The sequence below is a fragment of the Corapipo altera genome, unplaced genomic scaffold (genome assembly GCF_003945725.1).
Source record: "Corapipo altera isolate COAL_440 unplaced genomic scaffold, ASM394572v1 75, whole genome shotgun sequence".
Classification (NCBI taxonomy): Eukaryota; Metazoa; Chordata; class Aves; order Passeriformes; family Pipridae; genus Corapipo; species Corapipo altera.
In genome coordinates, this window is record NW_020884887.1 from 12,516,873 (window position 1) to 12,537,673 (window position 20,801).

At 39.9% G+C, this 20,801-nt stretch overlaps 1 protein-coding gene across 2 annotated transcripts in view; it reads right to left on the reverse strand.

The window, feature by feature from the left end:
• SPOCK1 (SPARC (osteonectin), cwcv and kazal like domains proteoglycan 1) overlaps positions 1–20,801 on the reverse strand; it is a 264,847-nt gene that overhangs the window by 73,642 nt on the left and 170,404 nt on the right. For both annotated transcript variants that reach the window (XM_027643334.1, XM_027643333.1), the window contains one exon: positions 12,528–12,660. In XM_027643334.1, coding sequence (XP_027499135.1) covers positions 12,528–12,660 — 133 coding nt within the window. The remainder of the gene's footprint in view (positions 1–12,527; positions 12,661–20,801) is intronic.

Genomic DNA, 20,801 nt, shown 5'->3' on the forward strand with positions numbered 1-20,801 from the left:
ATCCACAATCCTCAGTAAGAACCCCTGTGAATGAAGTTAATTATTTTGTACTTTCTGCAGATTTCAATTTTATATCTTTAGATATTCTGCTGGAAATGTGTAGATAGTCCTGGTGTTGCTTTTGCCCGGTAATGATGTCACTTCCACGGATAATTAATCCCATTGATTAATTCGATTCGTTGCTCTTAGAGAGGCAGCTAAAAGAAGTAATAACAATTTATGCCATTTTTATTTGTGATCTTCCATTTGCAACTCTGACAGAGTCAGGTCAAAATCAAAAAAGTTGTCCACAAAAGCCAAGAACTTGCTGTTGATTATAACCTGGCTCAAGAAGTCTTACAAGTTGCTGTTTATGCACTGAATCTTGCCCAAAGGGTAGAAGTACAGTATACCTAATGTCACATCAAAACATGACTAGAGGTTGGAGGACTCCATTGGTTTGACAGGCAAAATAAGTGATTATACACTTACTTAAGGTTTAAAACATTCAGGGATACAGACAGTTTTAACATTTTCTTTCAATATTCTATTTATTTCACTGGAGGTTCATCTCACTCCCATTGGCTATAAATATGTAAAAATCACCTCCATCCTTGGATATACCCTCCCACCAAAGCACTTTGGCACCTGCACCGACTCCAATTCAACAGAAACAGGTTTTTACAGACATTGTGCTGTGTCATCCTAAGCCAGTGAGGTGTGAGAAAGAGATGCTTTATCATGTGTGGGAGAAGGACAGCTACTGACTAAAAAAAGCCAGATTCCATCCCTCCAGTTAGCTGGGACTAATCTAACACTGCAGTTAGCCCAGCTAGAGCACAGAAAATAAAAAAACAGAAGGTTCACTGGAAGCCAAGCAGTACATGGTGGCAGCAAAACGCATTACATGAAGCGATTACATGTCTGCACAAAGAGAAATTCGATGTCTCTACACAAAATATTAAGACTGCAGGCCAATTTCCAAGAGCCATGTGGTGCACAGCTGCAGACAGACATGCCAGAACAGGATGAGAATATTCCCCTGCTGATTGAGCCCCATCAGCAGCTTCAGTTCACCCCCAAGAGCTCGAGGGGTGGATGTAATCAACAGGAGACAGAACCCAACAGGGAGGATTTGTGCTGTGCCGTGCTCTGCCCCAGGACATGAGAACTATTTGCAGAGGTCCCGCAGGGTGAACTCTGCCAGGCTGAGCAGAACCCCACATTAGAGCTGCATCCTACAACATTTTCCTGCCTTTTTTTCCCCCCCTACACAGGAATTGGAAGAGACAGCTTGAATAACAGTGTCATCTCCCCTCTGAGAGCCACTGCCTTTCTATTAATAATTTCTTACATTTTTGAGCTCGTTCTCAACACGCAATGCAAATGAACACAGTCCACCACCATCCCCATTCAACCACTGAAGTTTTTAAAGGCTCTTTACCCTGCCTGTGTTACCTGAAGAAACTTTTCTTTAAAAGACATTTTGGTCCTCGCTCCCCCTCACATCACTCATTTTTAAAAACTCGGTTTTTTTTTTTACCTGACAATGCAAGTTACCAAGAGTCTTTTGATATGTCAGCTCTATCAATCTGCAGAAATTCATACAGAGATCCCACAACCAGCACTGCTGAAATCTAAACTAGGAAACCTCCCTTTCTCCTTTATTTCCCTACCTTTTCATTAAGATCTGCTGCAAGAAGAAGTGAATACAGCCAGCTAGACCCAAAGTGACCCACTTCACATTCTTTACTCAATTTGAAAAGGTGACAACAGTGAAGGAAAAACTTGCATTAACAAGAAAATATCTGCCACTGTTATATACATTGAACAAAACATACACCTTTTTCTCCTAGGGGAAAAAAGTCAATGTATATTTGCTTTTATTAGGATTACATTGCAGCAGACTAGAATCATGTAGTTTTGACTGTGATCCTTCTTTCGCCTTACATACTTCTTTCTGTACATAACACATTCAAATGGGTAAAATAAGAGCATACATCATTGGAAAACAGTCCAAAGCATATGGAAACAAAAGTTAACAGGTATTTTAAACTTCTTTGCTCTCCTCTATTTGTGATGAAAACTGAAGGGAATGCAACTAGGTGAGCTCTCTGTTTCTGTTTTCTGTAGCATTATCTCTGGCAAGAAAACCCTCAGTGAATCAAAAAACTCCACTTGTATCACCTAACTGCCAGTATCACCTAACTGGCACAAGCCCAGTTTGTTTGAGGTTTTCTGCAAACAGTGAAACAAAGTCCAATTTCTCTGTGAGTTCACATTCCCTACATCTTCCCATCCCACTATAATATTCTCAGCATTCTTCTTTCTCCTTCCCAGAGATTCTCTCCCCTAAGGCCACCAGTTTCAAACCACCTCCTGCCCCCTCTGCAATGCTCCCAGGACCTCTCCACAACCCAAACTCCCTCCTGCCATTCCCTTTGCCTGGAGGAAGATGTTAAAGCAGAGGACCTGGAGGTATAGGGAGGGGGAAATGGAGAAGAGACCATGAAGAGGCCTTGAAAGGAAAAGACGAAGTCACCTAGAAATGGTCCAATCCTTATAATACTATCCAAAGGTGACTTGGATGACTCCATGTTCTCAAGATTTGGAGCACTCTGTCCCACCTCCACCACTTCACATTACCAAAAAACTTCCAAAACAAAACAAAAAGCCACACACAAACGCAAAAACCCAAACCCCACACCACTATTTTTCTCCTCAGGAAGAACTATCAACATGCGAGTTATCACTGAACAGGCTCTCAGCTCACTTCCAGCCCAGGGTACAGATATTTTGAGGACCCAAACACATTCCTCTCTGAATTTTGCCTCACATTCAGTGAAAGTTCAGAACACTGATTTTGATGAAAACTCCACAAGCTCAGACTGACATTATTGCATAAAAGGCTTTCACTGGAAAATATGCACATCGTTCCACCTGCAACAACTACCACAATATCTCCTCAATATTACGTGTGTAATACCAGTGTGATTTCTTTCTAATGCCAAATAAACACATTAATATGACAGAATCACTTTGTGACTACTTAAAACCCACTTCACTTATGCATCTAAACTGCACAGATTTTCTCAAATGGGAGCAATGTGTTCACCTGAGCACTCCAAACCACACTGACAACTCACTGAGTAATGGCAACCCCAAGATGTGTTTTCCAGTCCCATTAATACTATAGGGGCACATTTGAGCATGAGGCATAATGTGAAGAAGGTAATAATGGGATTTATGTGTGTAATGGAAGCTGTGTGCATTGCACCTCCCACACACTGTTTAAAAATCATGCCCCACAAAATCATTTAAAATAACTCATATTTTACATCCTATGAACCTCTTATCTAAGAACTACTCCTCTGCCTGCTCTATTATCCAGGGACAAGAGAGTTTACAAAGAACAAGCCTTACAACTTCAGCCCCTTTGAGTTTCTAGTCTTTTCTTTTGAGCACTAAAAATGTAAAGCAGCCTGTATCATTCAAATAATCTCATTTTCCAATCCACCTACATTAACATTGTTGGCTGAAGCCAATTACCAATGCCTTAAGGCTTATAGCCTCAGAAGCATAACGTGACAGGTCAAATTTTATTGTTTGCCCCATCCATCACTACTGACACAGTAATTCAAAGTACACAAGTCACAGTCACACTGCTGCTTCTTTCTCCCTGTGCACCTGCTGTAATTTTAATGCAGAAGCTTATTAACAAGAACATTGGCTTCTGTCACTCAGTGCTGGCTCCTTCCCCACAGGTGAAAAGAAAAAGCCTCAAGTTATGCTTTTATTTTAGCAGCATCTTATGTTCTGTCCCTTGGGGGTAACATGCCCAGCAAGTAATTGCTGGTGATGTGTTTCATCAACAAATAATTTTTATAAATCTAATACAGTTTGGTAATGAGAATTAAAAATACAAGAGAACAGAAAAGTAAAAAATAATTCAGCCACAGGACAACCAACACCAGGAAAAAAACAAACTTCTGGACGATCTAGAGAACTGATGTTCTAAACAAGATGTTCATTTACTGTGCAAAACAGGGCTGACAGGCTGCATCTTCCAGCCTAGAGATGTGCACAGAACTTCATTTTTCAAGACACTAATAAGATGCAGTCTCATTTAATTCAGTAAGACTTCAGCACATATATTTAAACACATCCCCTAGAAAAAAAACCACATTGTTTTTCTGAGTTTTTGGAATACTGAGCACCAGCAGCAGGGCGTGTTACATATTCAGACTTCTAATTATTGGCAGTACTTACCTGGGTGCCTCTATGAAAACACTGCCTGAAACACTGGAGGAGTTTGTAACTGGGAAGGAGAAAAATCAGTGACATTCTAAACATTATTTTCTCTCTCTGAAAAAAAGCATGTGTGGGCAAATCAGAAAACCATCAGGACCAAAGATTCCCTGCACTGAGTTGCACTTTCTCAGCATCAACCCTTGCTGTGTAAAGGAAGTCAGCATGTTGCTTTCCCCCCTTTTAAAGAAACAAAAACGCCACAAGACACCAAAACCAGAACCTATATTAAAATTATTTTAGTGTGCTAGAAATTTGCCGTGACAAGATCCCAAAATATTGTTTGTTGATACTTTTTCCAAGGTATTTTAGTCGTGCACGACTCACCCCCCCACACACACCATCCTCTCACTCCCTTCGTGAGGTATTCTGGTAAAAACTGACATGTAATAATGAGGAACTTCATTATCATACAGAAAGTCTAATTAGGTTCTAGAGACTCTTACTGGGTAAACACGAATATATGTAATTTAAGGAAAATACATTTCAGTGAATCCTATCAATGAAGTCCAGTCAATTTAAATGACTGCAATAGAAAAAGAAGCATAAACCCCCAATCAGAGTAGACCTTTTTTTGGACTTATTTAGGGTTTCATATCCCATGGGAGCACTGCTGAAACTCAAGACAACTACCCCAAAATGCTCCACTTCTGCAGCACCAAAAGATGAGCACTTTCAGTTGCTTTACAGAGCTCTGAGTATTATCAGAGCCATTTGGGAAAATGTAAAGAATTTAAGGGAGTTGGCTGCGAGAGAAGCAGAAACTTCACCTCTCCCTATCACTCAGCAATGGGGCAAATCAGATGGAAACCTGAAGGTTATTTTATAAGAATATATAAGTATATATATATATAATATATGCAGTATAAGAACCTTTGCACAGGTTCTTATACTGCATTCTCCAGCATGGTATTTATACATCACAACTGCAGTTTGAGTATATATTGAGAAGGATTTTTTAGGGAGTTTAGAGCAGTGTTTTCTCCATAGTCAAGTTACCAAAATAATATGAAGAATCAATTGCCACTTGCACCAACCCACCTAATAGAGACATTTCATTGTGATCTCCCCCAGATTCTGTAGGCTTGACTTGGTAATTAAAACATTCAACTCTGATAGGCCCTAATATGGTAAAATAAGGGATTCAGGAATTAAAGGGGAAATACAGATTTAGAACTGACACAACACGTTAATCACAAAGAACCCAGTCTGTGCAAGGCCAGTTTGTTCTGGACTGAGGAATGCTGGAATATGGGGAAAAAAAAACAAACTAAAAATATCCTCTCCCTGCTAGGCAAGGTTAGAGAACGGAGATAAACATCACCATACCCCAATTAGACCAGCTTGCTTGACTCTAGTTGCTAAAAAACTTGGAGGCCCAACTTGGGATAAATTTTGCTTTCTGTCAGGGCCTTTTTGCTCACAGAAATCAAAGCAGTAGAAGTTAACGAATCTCTCTTAAATGAGCTTATACATGGGAAAAATAAATCCAGGTTGTGATCCATCTAAACCTGTCCCCAGAACACCTCCAGTGTTTCTCTGCCCTGCTTTTATGCAGGATCTGAGAGATCACCAACCTCCAGAAGAACCAAAGCAATTCCCTTCTCCATCCAACAGTGACCAGTGACATTGTCAGAGTTTTAAGTAGCCTGTTTCCAATAAAACCAGGATCTTCTTTGTAAGAGGTTTATTAACGGAATGAAATAGCCCCTAGCTATTTGTGGGTTTTCTTTTTTTTTTTTTTTGTTAATCATTCTGTTGTTTCCCCCTCCCCATCTGTGTTTGCAGAACTGTGTCATTGAAGAGTCTTTCTCCAAAGACTAAGGGGACAGCAACAAGCAGTTGCTGAAAGAACACAATGTCTTGGGCCACAGCAATTTCTCATTAATTCATAGAGTCTCAAACCTGGCAATATGACAAAGCAGCCCTTACTCTGTAAAAATTGCCCAGAGCTCTTCGTTTTTCCCCCCTTCTATCTGTTGTGTCACTGCAGAAGCCTCTCTTTTGGCTGTTCTCGCAATTCATAGTGTCAGGTAAGAATCCTTGCAAACATGTATATATTCATGGGGTTTAGCTGGGAAGCTGTCACACAGCAGCCACAATGCACAGATGAGTGGTTATGCAGGGTTATTTCCCCCCCCCTCCCCAGTTAGGATATAAAAATCAGTAGAGCATTGTTTGGGATTTTTGAATTTACTATCTGACACTGCTGAAAAGCAAAAGCTTCTTCACTTGAACATAAAACTAAATGGGATTTGAAAGGAAGCTCAGGAATTTGCAGAATTGCATGGTTATGTGAGCAGAGTTCAAAAGTTGTGCTGCCCGGCTCCCCCAGAGTTTAACAAAGGTTACCTCCGCCAGGGGAAAGCAGAGATCTTTATCCTGGATTGTTAATTTGTGGCCAAGACATCCCTATGAGGCAGCACTGGAAAGAATATAGGAGGCAGAAAGCCATTTTTTTTTTTTTTAGCATATTAATTGACCAAAAGAGAAATGCCATTTTCCAAGCATATGCAAAAAATGCCCTTTACAATTAACTATCTGAAGACACTGGCATGGATTACAAAGTACACAGGAATATAGATCTGCCTCATTCCCAATTCTCTGCTCATTCCTTGAGACCATGCAGAGAAAAACACCACATAAACAACAGGATGTCTTTAGGATACACAGCACTTGATCAAATAACATTGCTCACCTCATGCTTCAAGCCAAATAAGCTGTGCAGCTGTGGTTGCACAGCACAGAGCTCCACGTGTTCCTCCTTCTGAGAGACAAAATTTATTATTTAGGGCTTGATTATGCAATAAACAGCTTCACAGGGCTTTTGGATTATACAACTGGAGTCTCACTGGCCCAGAGCACAGGCTGAGGGAACATCTTCCTTATGGGAATGCAGAAGTGAGATGTGCCCGAGTCCAAAGGGTGATGTACAAAGGTACTCAACATCAGGTAGATTCTAATTCTCCCAGTCCTCTGGAGCTTCCCTGTGGTTATTTGGGAGAATAAAGTCAGCAGTGCTGAAAGCCTGGTGCCAGATGTATTGCTGCAATTAGGAAACCCCCTGCAACACATGGAATCAAATAATGAAATAGGAATGGATGCTGAAAATCTGCTACTGGAACAAGGACATAGTAATGATGATGTAAAATAGACTTCTTATAGAAGCTCCATCAGAACAGTCACATACCATGGAATCTATTCATTTCCACAAAAAGGTACTGGAATATTCCATTAAAAACCCTGATCAGTTGGATCAGAAAACTCCAGGAAATTTAGCAATGGTGCTGTCATGTTGTACACAGACACATTTAATGTAACACAAGCAACAGCATCCCACTCCCACAACCCTAAATTACACAAGCTTTGTCACCAAGACCTCAAAGTAGCTCTCCCAGTACTTTATTGAGTCCAGATCTTTCCAAACTAAGAATGAGGATAACATGAACTGCCCACAAGCACAGCACAGGTCAGTGGAAGAACTGGGTAATGTACCAGATCTACCATGTATGGGTTCAAGACACAACAAACTACGTCAGGCCTAGACTCTGAACTTGAAAGATTCAAGTTCAATGATTTAAAAGAAGAACATGAAGAAAATTAGGAGAGGGAGAGGAAAGAATAATTTATTCTTGTACCTCCCACCAGCAACCTGTAAAATTTGTACGGGGAGCAAAAGGATGACTTAAATTTTCATCTGCATGGATTTCTTTAACCATATCCTACCTTGTCTTACTCTTCCTGTCTTTCCCCCACCCCTCTCTTAGTTCCTTAATTTTCCCTAACAAAACCAAACCAAAGCTGATACAGAGTTTAATCTAACTCTTCATCTAACTGGGGACACAATTGATCTTAAAGCTTGCCAAGCATCTTGGTTTCCACCAGGAAAGGCCAAGTCATCCCTTAGACAAACCACAGAGAGGAAGAGCTGGGCAAAAGCACAGCTGAATAACAGCACCCTACGACAGCTGGATTAGGGAAAACCAAACCATGGGGCACTAAATACTCAACACTTGGACATTTTAACAAGTATTTGCTAATTGTGCTTCTGAATACAGACCCCTCCTAATTAAACTTAGCAGTCCTCACATTACACACCTCTAAGTAATGTTGTCTCATTATTTTGGTCACTGGTTTTTTTTTTCCTCATGTTTCAAGATTGGTGGAAAACTTTCTTTCTTGCACATCCCTTAATATGAAATGTGTTACCTCATGTTATGACAACAGGAGGTGATTTTTCCATTTTCAAACAAAAAGAGACATGATCATGGACTTAATTAGTGCACAATGATTTAATGAAACTTTGCAGAACAACAATGTACCTAATTAGAAACATAACAATTATACCAATGTACCTTTCCATCTTTGAAGGGACCATTAGTCATTGAGGTGGTATGTTTTGTAATTTAAAATCATCTTAATTTTCATTTTCTGACTAGTTAAGTGCAGTCCTCGTCATGTTCAGGTAATTGCTTTATTAACAAGCTTAATTAAACATTCCGTAAAACTGACAGCTACGAAGTTATTCTTCTTAATGTGTTGCTCACAAAAACATTAACTAATTACATCAAGCTCTTTACAGGGCTTACGTACCTCATAAGCTTAATTCATTAGTACTTTAAAGAGCTTTGAAAACTCTGACTGTAATAACCTATGGAAGTGCTTTGTATTGTCACAGTATTAAACAGAGCTGTTATACCCAGGAAATAGCAATTCCTTTGTACAAAGTTATTATGGGAGAGACAGTCTGCATTTTAAAACACCTGCATTTCAAGCAGTAATTAGAGACTCAATGAAATTTTTGATAAACCTAAAGCCCACAGAGTTCAGAATTCACAGGAAAGGATGATAGAGAGTTTATAAAGTTTTTAGAAGTACAACAAAATCATGAAGTCCAAAAAACAGCTCATATTTCAATTGCTGGAAACAGGGTACAAGGACTGAGTAGGCCAGGTCTGTGTTTGAATTTTGGCACGCACAAACACTGAATTATTGTGTAACTAGAGAATCCCATTGCTTGGAAGAATAAGTTTGTCTCTGGAAAACAAGACAAGAACAAGAAACCCCCCCCACACACACAACAGCCACACACCTTCATCCCTTCCCACTTCAGCACTTGTGTGTTGCAAATGAAATAATCCAGATCAACAGTGAAGGCAAGTTTTGAAGATTTCAGAGAGAGAACCAGAAAGGTTAAATGCCTAAAGAGTAGTGAGATTTTTTTCAATCAGTCCAACTCCCACACAGGGAGTTAAATCAACTCAAGAGCCATGAAAGCACCTTGTGTCTCCTATTGGGATATTTAGGTGACACTTGAATCCATTGTAGCCCAGGATCTGGGCATGGATTTCTCATAGTGTTCAACATTTCCCCATTTAGGTATGTGTTGGAAATCAACACCATTGAATATTTTCCAACAGAAGATGAGGGAGATTGCTTTGACTAGCCCTCAACAAATTAGTCAAGGGGCTGAAGGTTTCAGTGTCTTTGGTGAGACTGAGTTAAATATCCTGAGCCTTTATCTACATCAACCAGGAAGCTTAAAAGGTAAACTACACCACTATGTTCATTATTTCTTTTTCCCCTAGGACCTTTGTATTATTGAGTGCTCTGGTTTGGATAACTTTCCCCAATTTTATCAAGAAATTCCTGCCTCTAGGATGACTTCTAGTTCTGAAGACATCTACAATGTCTTCAGAAAAACAGCCAGAATTATTCTGGGATCAAGTGTCTAAATGAGAGCCTGTGATGTGTATATTTGGGATGTGTGCATTTCCTTAATGTGAATTACTGCACATTTATTGACACCCAAGTTTCACCTGCCCTTGATCAGCCAGTCACGCTTCCCTTGTATTCTTTCCTTTTCATCCATTTTTTCCCCCCCTCAGGTAACAGTTCAAAGCACAGAAAGAGCAATCCCTGGTCCAAACATCACTGCTGATGTTGAATGGCAGCCCCAGGTCATTAGTGAAGCACTTTGATGCTGCTCTGCCAGGCCAGGAACCACCAGCCCAAGCTTCATGTCCCACCCAAGCCCCTGCTGTGCCTGTGGCAGAGGCCAAACCCACACTGAGGCAGGAGGGCTCAGCCCCTGCCGTGTCTGTGTGTGCTGTGACGTGACCAGGAGGCCAATACACAATTTCTGAAGGCTTTTTTTCCCCCTAAAACACAGTGGCTGCTCTCCATTTTTTGTTTACAACCTTAGCAAGGCTCTGTTCGTGTGCCCAGGATATCATTCCACGTTCACAGAGCAGTGGATGCAGAGCCAGGTGCCAACATGTACAGATATAAAGCAGTGCCCACACTCCTGTGTCCACCTTTCTGCATTTTCAGTCAGCACTACAGGGCCAGGAATAATACCTGACAACAGCACTGGCATGAGAAAGAAAATTACCAAAGAAAAGTTTGATTTTAGTCACTTAAAGAAAGAGAGATTGCATTATCTGCTGAAAACTAACACTGAGTTTGAGGGAAGCAGTATATTCTGTTTTTAAAAGATACCAGAAACCCATGATCACTCCTGACCATAAAACAACTGTTAGAACACTAACATTTACTATTTCATTTTAATGCTCTGCCTAAAGTATTTGCATCTCATTTACCAAAATTTGTCTTCTGAAAAAAGCCAAAAACCAAAGCCTGAATTTTGCTAGGACAAGAACAACTGATAGTTAAACATACAATAAAATAAGATGAGACAAATTTGTTTCAGAATAAATATTTTAAAATCTCATTAAAAAAAAAAAAAAAGAAAAACCAAACAGCTCAGCTGCTGGGGGTGTATCTTTGACAGTCAAGCATGTCAGCAATGGGAATTGTTTCATGTCTTCATGAGAGCTGTCAGGCTTACAGTCACAATAGTTTGGCAAATTTGTTACGTTGGCAGAACTTCTGATGAAAACCATTTGGATTTCATGGTGAGAAACAAGAGGAAGCCAAAAAAGCCACTCAGAGCTAACTGAGATGCAGGTAAAATGCACAGAAATGAGTTAATAGGGTGACAGAATATGCAATGAAATCTATTAACTACAGAATATCTTACATACTCTCAAGAGCTGAGACAGATAAAGCTGTTTTCAAAATGAGCCCAATTTTAATCCTAAAAACAGATGTTAAATTACTGCAATACAAACTCCTAGAGAGTATTAAAGAGTAACTTGTTTAACAGGCAATGTGCAGCCATTTTTGTGCAGTTTGTGGGTGCACAGATGACAGTTTTCTGATTTGTTCCTTTGGCCATGCAAATCCTTCAGCCAGAACAGGAGAGAGGCTTAAAAGGTTGAAACATGGTAGTATTTTAATATTTGTGGCCTTTAATGGTGAAGGATTCAAGCTGCCCAGCTGGGAAGATAATGGAGTTGTGTCATCCCTGTTACATCACAGCAGGGAATTTTTCCCCCCAATTGGTTTATTTGCCTGGATTTTTTTTTTTTTTTGGGTGAAGGCTGTTTTTTGGATTTTGAAGGATAGTGTTACTGACTGTCAAACCTTCCCTTGCATGCACAAAGATAAGAGAACCTTAAGAGTATTCCCTAAACACACCTTCCAGTGCCTGAAGTGCTGTTTGTGGAAGATGTACCTGAGACAAGGAAGGCTTTATTTGCTAATGGGAGATCTGGAATGCTGAATGGCTGTGAAGCCAGTTTCTTTTATTGACTCAAGCCCTAAGGTGATCATATTTTTCAGTATAACAATGAGCCAATTTATCCCCACTGGGTTATGGGAATTTTTTTATGGTACCATATATGCTGCATCTGGCACACAAGCCTATTAAAACCATGGGCTAAATGAATTGTTAACCATGCAGTCTGGAAAAAAAATAATTTAAAAAATAAACCTATCGCTGAAGAATGATACTGCTAAGTTATTTTACCACTTGGAGACCAAATCTTAAGAACAAGAACTATCCCAAAATCCTCTTGTCTGAACAAGCCCATCTGATCAAATGATTTTTTTTTTTCTCTGCTGCATCATCAACATTAAGAGTTCTACTTCATCAGGAGAATGAGCTGTTTAGAGAAACATGAATCATGAAAGTCATGGGAGCCTGATTTGTCACTCTGATTTGCTGTTTGTCAAATATGGAAAAAATCTACATTTATCAGCACTTTTTACACACACAAAAAAACCCTTTCCTAAACTAAAGACGACTGTAATTTAACACTGCCTGTCAAGGAAAGATGTTTCATCTTCCTACCACAGCCTGGATGAGCACAACTGACAGGGATCTCAGAACTCACCTTGGTAGTGTAGGTGTGTCCATCAGAACCACAGACAGGGCTGGAATGTGTCATGGGACAGGGTTTGCATTTTACTATGTTGGCTGGTCCAGTCCAGTGCTTCTGGGCCAAGTTGCCTTTCTTTTGTCGAAGGCTGTAAAAGAAGACACACCACACTTCTTGAACACATTTGTCCGAAACAGAAGAATTAGAGTTTCTCTCAATAAGGCAAAGCTGAATTTGCAATACAGTACTAATTTAGAATCATTTTGATTGGAAAAGACCTTTAAGATCATCGAGGCCAACCATTAACCCAGCACTGCCAAGTCCACTAAACCACAATTTAAAGCAAGTAAATTAAATACAGCTCCTAACAATGCTTCTATAATATGGCACATTACAGCAGGCAATCTAAGAAGCCATAAATTGGTAGGCAGCCCTAGATTTACAGTACTTGGCAGCTTCATTTTGATTTATAACTACAAATGATTTCACTCCAGAATACAGCATTTTGCTGAACTACACAGTGTTTCTTGTCACACAGGCAAATCATGTTACATCAGGCTGTATTTAGGGGCGTTTTCACCAGGCTCCTCAGAGTTGCCAAATTACTGGGAAGACAGCAACAATTTTAAAACAAAATCCTTTGAAAAACATTGTAATATATATTATGCTTATAAAAATGTATAAAATCACCCAACCCCTTTGTCACTGTATGTGCAGGACTCCCCTCCACACACCAGCTGCTGAACGATCAGCCAAGATTCCAGGCTCAACCACGGTCCCTCCAGGAATGCTACAAAGGGACAGAGCATCTCCAAACCCACCAATGTTCATCCTATGGGAGTGACTGCAGTTGTCCTCAAGTTATGGAATACTCACTTATTGCATTAAGAATGCCCATGAAGTGATTATCACCAGCCTAGTGCTGCAAGTTAGGTTAAAAGTTTGCTTTAGAAACCACAAGCCAGTGCTACAATGCAGAATCATTTTGGTCATGTGTGCTTGTCTTTCACTTGAAAGCATTTACAAGGGAAGGCAAAGCAAGGCATTGCAGCAGCTTTGCTGGAGACTGGTAAGAAAAATAACTGCCATCTGTTCTGGTACCACAGGAAAAAAAAAAAGATATAACAGTTCAGCTAGAAACACATTTCAATGTGCTGCTGAATGACTTTATCACAGTTTTAGAAAAATATATACAGATATTTTTTTAAAGCAATTTCGCTACAGCTTGCAATTTGCTACACAATACCAGCTCTGATGTAACGACACGTTCAGCTGCTAAATAATAAAAGTTCTATTCTTTCATCTCAGTTCTAGTTTTCTTCAAGTCCAACCTTTGTCAGAGCTGAATACTACTATTAAGAAGATTGTGCCCACAGAAGGAATCCAATCATGATATAATAAAACTATGAAAATAGAAGCCAAGTATTTAAGACTAAATTCTCTTGTTATTTTGAAGAAGTCTTAATGTAGAGAGCAGCACTCCCTCTGTCAGACACATTCTGCCTCGCAGAGGTACCATCATAGCAGATGTTAAATGCTGTGGGTGGGGGGTTGCTTGGCTCTGAACCCCCAAATCCAGCTGTGGATATGATCTCTGAGGCTGTACAAAATTTCAGTTATCCACAATAACTGACTTCTCCACAGTCCCCAACAATGCTTGGGTATCAAAATGTAATGACTGTCTTATTTTCTCGAGCTCTTTCAACTACTGGTATGTCTTTTGGGTTTTTTTTCAGCCTGACATGAAAATTTCCTCATTGACTTTACTTATAGCCCTGCATTTCTGCAAGTGCACAAACTCAGAGTCAAAAATGTGTTTGAATGTCCTGCTGTAGACAGTGATGAGCAGAGTCTAGAGACAAAGGTGAAGGGAGCTGTGCTGGTCCTCTGGACACTGCAGAAGGAGGGGTCACAGGACAAAGCAGACTTTTCCCCTTTCCCCTGACTTTAATTTCCATAATCTCAAAAGACAGATCCTTGTGTATATGTAAAATTGTTAAGAACACCTTAGGATTCGCTAGAGAAAGATCAGTGAAGAAATGCTAGACCTGAGGTGTGTGATTTAGTGTCATCAAAGCCATCAGCCGTGAATCGTGCAGGATGGGGATGAGTGACTGAGCTAACAAGCACCTCAGCCAAATTAGATGTATACTGCAGTTCTGAGCTACACTGATGCCTCACAAATCACAGGATCTGAGTGGCAAGTACAAAATACCCTGCACAGCATCTGTGGACCAAACTACATCAGGCATTTTACATCATAAAGTCAAAAGAAAAGTCCACTGAGGACAGAGCTGCATGGCCTTACACATCCTTGCTCTTAATTCAACATTCACATTGCAAAGCCAGTTCCTATTGGAAAATTCTTCTGGAGCTTATGATGTTTTTCACTCTCCCATCAACACTAAAAAAAAAAAAGGTAATTAAATGTGTTTGTTTCAAGCCATTCCAGCAGCTCATTGAGCCCTTTCTATCACTTTACTGAGTCTAAAGAACATGCACAGCCTCAGGCCCAGGTTCAGTTCTCACTGCAGCTGCCTCCAAGATAACAAACAAACCAGATGTGCCCCCTTAGCCGGGGACTAGAACAGTTTCACCTGAACATATTTGCAGTTTTGCCTGCAGACAATGAAGGAAACATTATTCTCTTCCTACCGCCCCCAACAAACCTTCATCTTCTTTTGATAGTAAGAGGAAACTTATTCTCTCAAAGAAAGTGAGATTTAATAACAAGAAGAATCCAGGGTGGAATAGACATCAAGGCATTTCATTAATTTAAAGCAACACCTTAACAATTTCAGTAGTACTTCATATAATGTGTGTAATGAAGGAGGGAATGCTGCAAGAAACCTGTAGCATCCTCGCTCCTACAGGTGCATGGAATTGGTAGCACAGCAGCCATTTTGGTTGCAAGAAACAGTCTGGCTTTCAAAAATTAATATATTCTTTACAAGACACATTTTTGTCAGAAACAATAGTGCAAAGTGTCACTCTATTTGAAGCAAGTCAAAAGTAATTTCTGTCAGCTTGGCCAAGTGAGCAACAGCTGAAGGTTTTAACTGGATACCCAGATTCCACACCCCACCCAAAACTCCAGGAAAGCACCTATTTTGTAAAAAGAACATCTATTTTTGGAAAACAAACATGTATTTCTCTGGAGTGGTATTTTGAGAGGCTGGATAAGACTTCTGGAAGCTTTTCAATCCTATAACTCCTAACAACACATCAAACATCCAAACAAACAAATTAAAACCTAGACAAGAGCATTGGCTGCCATAAGCAGCCAACCAGCAAATCCCTTCTCAGTGGAAGTGCACATTCACATACTCTGGGAACACGCTCTGCTATGCTAATCATGTTGGTTTAGAATAAATATGTCAGGAGCAAGCCAGGCCAAAGCAAATTATCCCTTTCTCTCTGTTCTTTTTTCTTTCTTTTTTTTTTTTTCCCCCCTGACAACCAACTTTAATCCTGCTTCAGTTCCCAGAGTTGAAAGGATCCATTACTATTTTCAATATTCCAGAAACAAATGTTTTGGTCAAGTATTAAGACTTGTAGGCAAACCCTGCCTGCTTTTGCTTTTCAGGCTGGTGAACTGATGCACCAAAAGGCAGAAGTTTTAAGGAGTTTTTAAGTCTTGCAGAACTGAGCCTCTTAACCTTTGAACACATAAAGAAGTTTTAGTGATTTAAAACACACTTCACACAGGGAGAATGTGCAGTGACTCAGCCTCATTACTCACTACACAGACACATCACTTACCACATACTGTGAGGATACAGGGAGATGACATCTGTTTGGCTGGCACAGGAGCAGGGATGATGCTCCAGGGTTCCCAGATGCTGCCAGCCAGAGGCCAGGATTGTACATAGAATTTCTGACCAGAGTTCCACAGACACCCACACCACAACCCAGGGCTGCCAAGCACAGGGCTTTATGCAAAAAGGGGCTCAGAAGCTCCAGAAAACTTGGCTCCACCCAGGATTTTACGGCTTCCAGGTGTGCCCTGGGCAGCCAAAAAATCAGCCCCAAGTGGGTACAGCTGTGAGTCCCAGGCATGGGAATCACCCAGCCAGGCTGGGAGCATCAGTTCTGGGCACTGAGACAACCTGCTGGGGAGTTTGAACCGGGCCTTTGAGGCAGCAAAAGTTTATCAACCCGATGCCTCAAACAAAACATCCCTCATTGAGTCATATTTTAAAAAAAATCCCCACAAACCCCAAACCAACCCCAAAACCTTAATTCTTGACCAATCCTTTGACTGGATGGCATGAGCTGAGCTGTTCAGGGAATCTCTGTATTAGTTCTTATAACAATTATCTCAGGGACAGCACAGAAGAGCAGATGTGGAAATAACCTCTGGCAAAGCCAGAGACCAAAATAAAGTTTTTTGCACCAAAAAACGATGTTTGTTTCTTGACATTTACAATTTGATTAATTTACATTTAATTTTAAATTTTACACATGTCCTAGAATTACGAATAATTTCATTTTTATTTGTCTTACAATACTCTGGGAAAAACTGACATTTTATAATATTTTAAAGTGGGATTTTTGAAAGGGAATAACTCCTCTTTTTAGGTGAAACCTGGAGAGTATCAGTGTTTATTTTTGAGAACACGACCTATCAGAAAACAGGGGCACATTATATTTTAATAAACCTTATTACATTTCAATAAGCTGCATTATATTTCTGATAAGATAATGACTAAAGCTCAGAAAAACAATTGAGAAATTATAATTTAAAAAGGCAAATTACATCAAATTTTTTCTCCCAATTAATATTTGCCTTAACCCTGCCAGCCAGAAACAACCAAAATATCAACAGCTTTTACAAGCAAGATGAAGTCTGTGCTTTTATGTGGTTATATTTGACCATCCTAGTGCAAATTCAATTGAAGCTGTAAATGAACTTTAGTAAAGACACAAAATACACTAGGACTCATTCATTCCAAAGAAAATTTACAGCTTTAAGAGTATGTTACTCTGCTTCAAGACCAATTATTCCCAAATGCACATACAATAAATTGTCAGATTAAGCCTTGATGGGTTTAGTGCAATCACAAATCAGGTTTCTTTGAATACAAGTTGGCAGGCTGTTGCTTTGAAAGTCCTGCCAAAGTTTTGGGAGGAAGGAGACAGTAAGTAGAAATTCCTCTTTAGGCTTTAGAACTTATTCAGTAATTTTATTGGACAAGAAAACCCAAAGGAGGTTTTGTTAGGTGAGTTTTCAAAGGTCTGGTGCAAATAACAGCAGAAAGTTTCTCAAAACCCCAGGAAATAATTTACACCATTTCTACTGACAGAAGGTATCAGGCAAACAAAGAGTGAGATTGGTACTGTCTCTTCTTGTTCTTTAACTCACTGGTTCAGTGATGTTACACAAACCCAGAATTCTGTTCAATTCATGTTGCAAATTACTTCCAGTGCTCCCCTGTTGGTTTTTCTGTGCCTAAAATCTTACAGTTACTTTCTTCAGGTCCTGTCTGAACAGTGTTGAGCTGGTCAGGAATTTTTTGATAAAACAGGCCTTTGAAACAAAAGATTGACCTGATGAAACCAAATTATTTTATGGAGATAAACTGGTGTTGCTAAACTTTTACATTGCGAATGGTGGTGTGCCAGTTTCTCTCAGGCTGCGAGTGGTCTTGAGGACCCAAGGCTTGGCACATTCCTTGACACATAAAGTGCTACAGAGACAGAAACTCTTGATCCTATTTCCTCTACTTTCAACACAGAAGCCTGAAAGCCCTCAGAGCTCTGGTCCTCGCTGGGCTGGTTGCATGAAAGACCATCTCTTCCCAGAGGTCTCTTCCAGAGATCACTGCCATGAAGCAAAAGCCATCTCACCATCCCCAGGGCTGGCAGTTCCCTGGGAGCCAGGTTTGAGTTAGGCACCCATGGGTGGGCCCACCTACTGCAAGGGCTCTTCAGGTAAACTTGTCTTCAGGTGTCTGTTGTGTACATTAGTTTTCAATTACAGCCCACACGGAGACATTCCTCAGGATCAGGATTAACTTCATCCATCTTTCTTTCTTTCTAGACCTTACATCAACCCAAAATTCCTGAATCACGTACGAGTATTTCAAGCCTTATTAAATAAAATTGAAAACTTCAGTGCACCAGAGTATTTGTGCTTCCTGAGAAGCTGGAAGGATCTCTGACAGAGCAAACTTCCTGAAGCTGGAACAATTCACTGTGGGAAGAGTTTAAAATGTACTGCCTGTACCTTCTCCATGCCTTATGCACAGGTTGTTCTTGTCTCTCTGGAGGAGGCTTATCACACTGAAGATAAAACCCAGCAGTACCTGCCTGTTTCTATCTTCCCTTTGCATAAGTTGTTTTTCTTGTTCTTAAGGAAAAGAATGACAAAGCTGAAACATGTCAGTAGAAATGGCAATACTCTCTTCTTTCTTCATATCATTTTGTTATTCTGTTTATTAGAATTAAGAGCTTGGCCTTGTTTCTACAACCTTTCATATTTTTCACAAGAGTTGGATATACCTTGAGCCTCTGGCAGTCAAGCTACGTGAGGAAAACAGTCTACACTTGTTACCTTGAAAAAAAAAGGTACTATGCTACTGAATCAGATATAGACTCCTTATTTAATACAAACACTGTAAAATGAGAACAGACATATGATTACAGCAATTTCTCTACCTGGATTTTACATCTTCACATACAAAGAATAATAACATGCAGAGCTGCCTTGCATTGCAGCATCATCCTGCTGCACTTACACACTGCCACTTCCTTTGATTTCAACATTCAAAGAAATAATTTCAACTATCTGATTGTACTGAGGTTATTGATTACTTCCTCTTGCTGCCTTCATATCTGTTCCCCAACAGATCTGGCTTAAAAGAGCCATAAAAAAATAAAAGGGCCAGTCCTCACTGTACCTTGGGATATTTGCAAAGGTTCTTAATGGGGCTTGACAGTGACTGGGGACCCTTCTGGCAGAACGAGGCTCCTTCAAGACTTTCTTACTTGAATACTCCGCTTGCTGTTCTTTCAAACAATGACACCAATGAGATTATATTGGGAATTAAATCTGTCCATTGTGGAGAGCACCAGCAGCCACAGGAGCGTTCCCAGAAAGCAGGTTTATACTCAGAAGATAAGAGTTGGAGATGACAAATTTAGGGAAGAGTTAAAGGAAAAATCTCAACTGTTGAGGTGAAAGTGTCTCAGGTGTCATTCCAGTGAAATGAAAACCAGGTACTTCCAAGGAAAGAGGAAGAGTCAAGCCTTTATTTGTTACCAACAGTAAGAAGGCAATATAAAATAAGCATGGGGGATACGACACACCAGAAGCAATTTCTCAGCTAGATATAGGGAAGGCTGAAAGTTTTGGTATAGCAGCATGTTCTGCAAGAAAAACCCTGACCCATCCTGCAGGGAAAATGCCTTGAAGATTCTTGCATGGATCCCACTGGGCCCAGCCAGAAACCAGCTCTTGAAAGAGAATAAAGAGTCTTGGGGCTCAGGATGCTCAGGGTTATTGGTTCTGCAAGGTAAAAGACTCTTTTATTTTTTATTTTCTTGTGTGCTTTAAAGGAACAGAGGACTTGGAAAAGCTGACAGAGATTCTGAGGACTTAGAAGGCCAAAAGTGCAGTGTGTTAGACTGACTGAGATGATTTCTGAGATCCAGCAACACCGAGTCAGAGAACCCCTGACTGCAACTACTTGAGCAAGGCTACTCAAAAAACAACAAGGTCTGTGTCTAAACAGATATAAATGTCATTATAAATACTCTTAAACTGCCAAGACAACTCCTTCTGCACAATATCAGGGTCTCTCAGTACAATTATCTTTCGGAGATGTTAGTTCCTGGCTTTACTTATTCCTGGACTGAAAATGCTAAGATTGTTTATTAAGGCTATTAGAGAAGCACATGGATTTCTGCCTTTGAGCACTTCAATATATGAAAATAGAGTTTGAAAGTTCCCCTCACAGTCTTAGCTAACAGATTATGGTGCTTAGAGGCAATTTATTTTTTAATTTAATTTCTAGATGATTTTTAACTTTCAGACCTAATACATATGCTCAACAGCTGCACAGCTGGGTGTAAACAGGCAAGGTGCACAAAGGAAAAGAGCCAAACCAAAAAATCCATAAAAACATAAAATCCCAGTGTTCTTAAAAGTCATTGTGCTCTCTGGAATAAATAACACAGCTTCTAAACTCTGCCTGTTCTCATGAATTTTCATAAGAGAATTATTTTGCTTTTCATCATTATTTTTCTACTAACATAAAAAGGAATCTCAGACACTAAACTATGTAA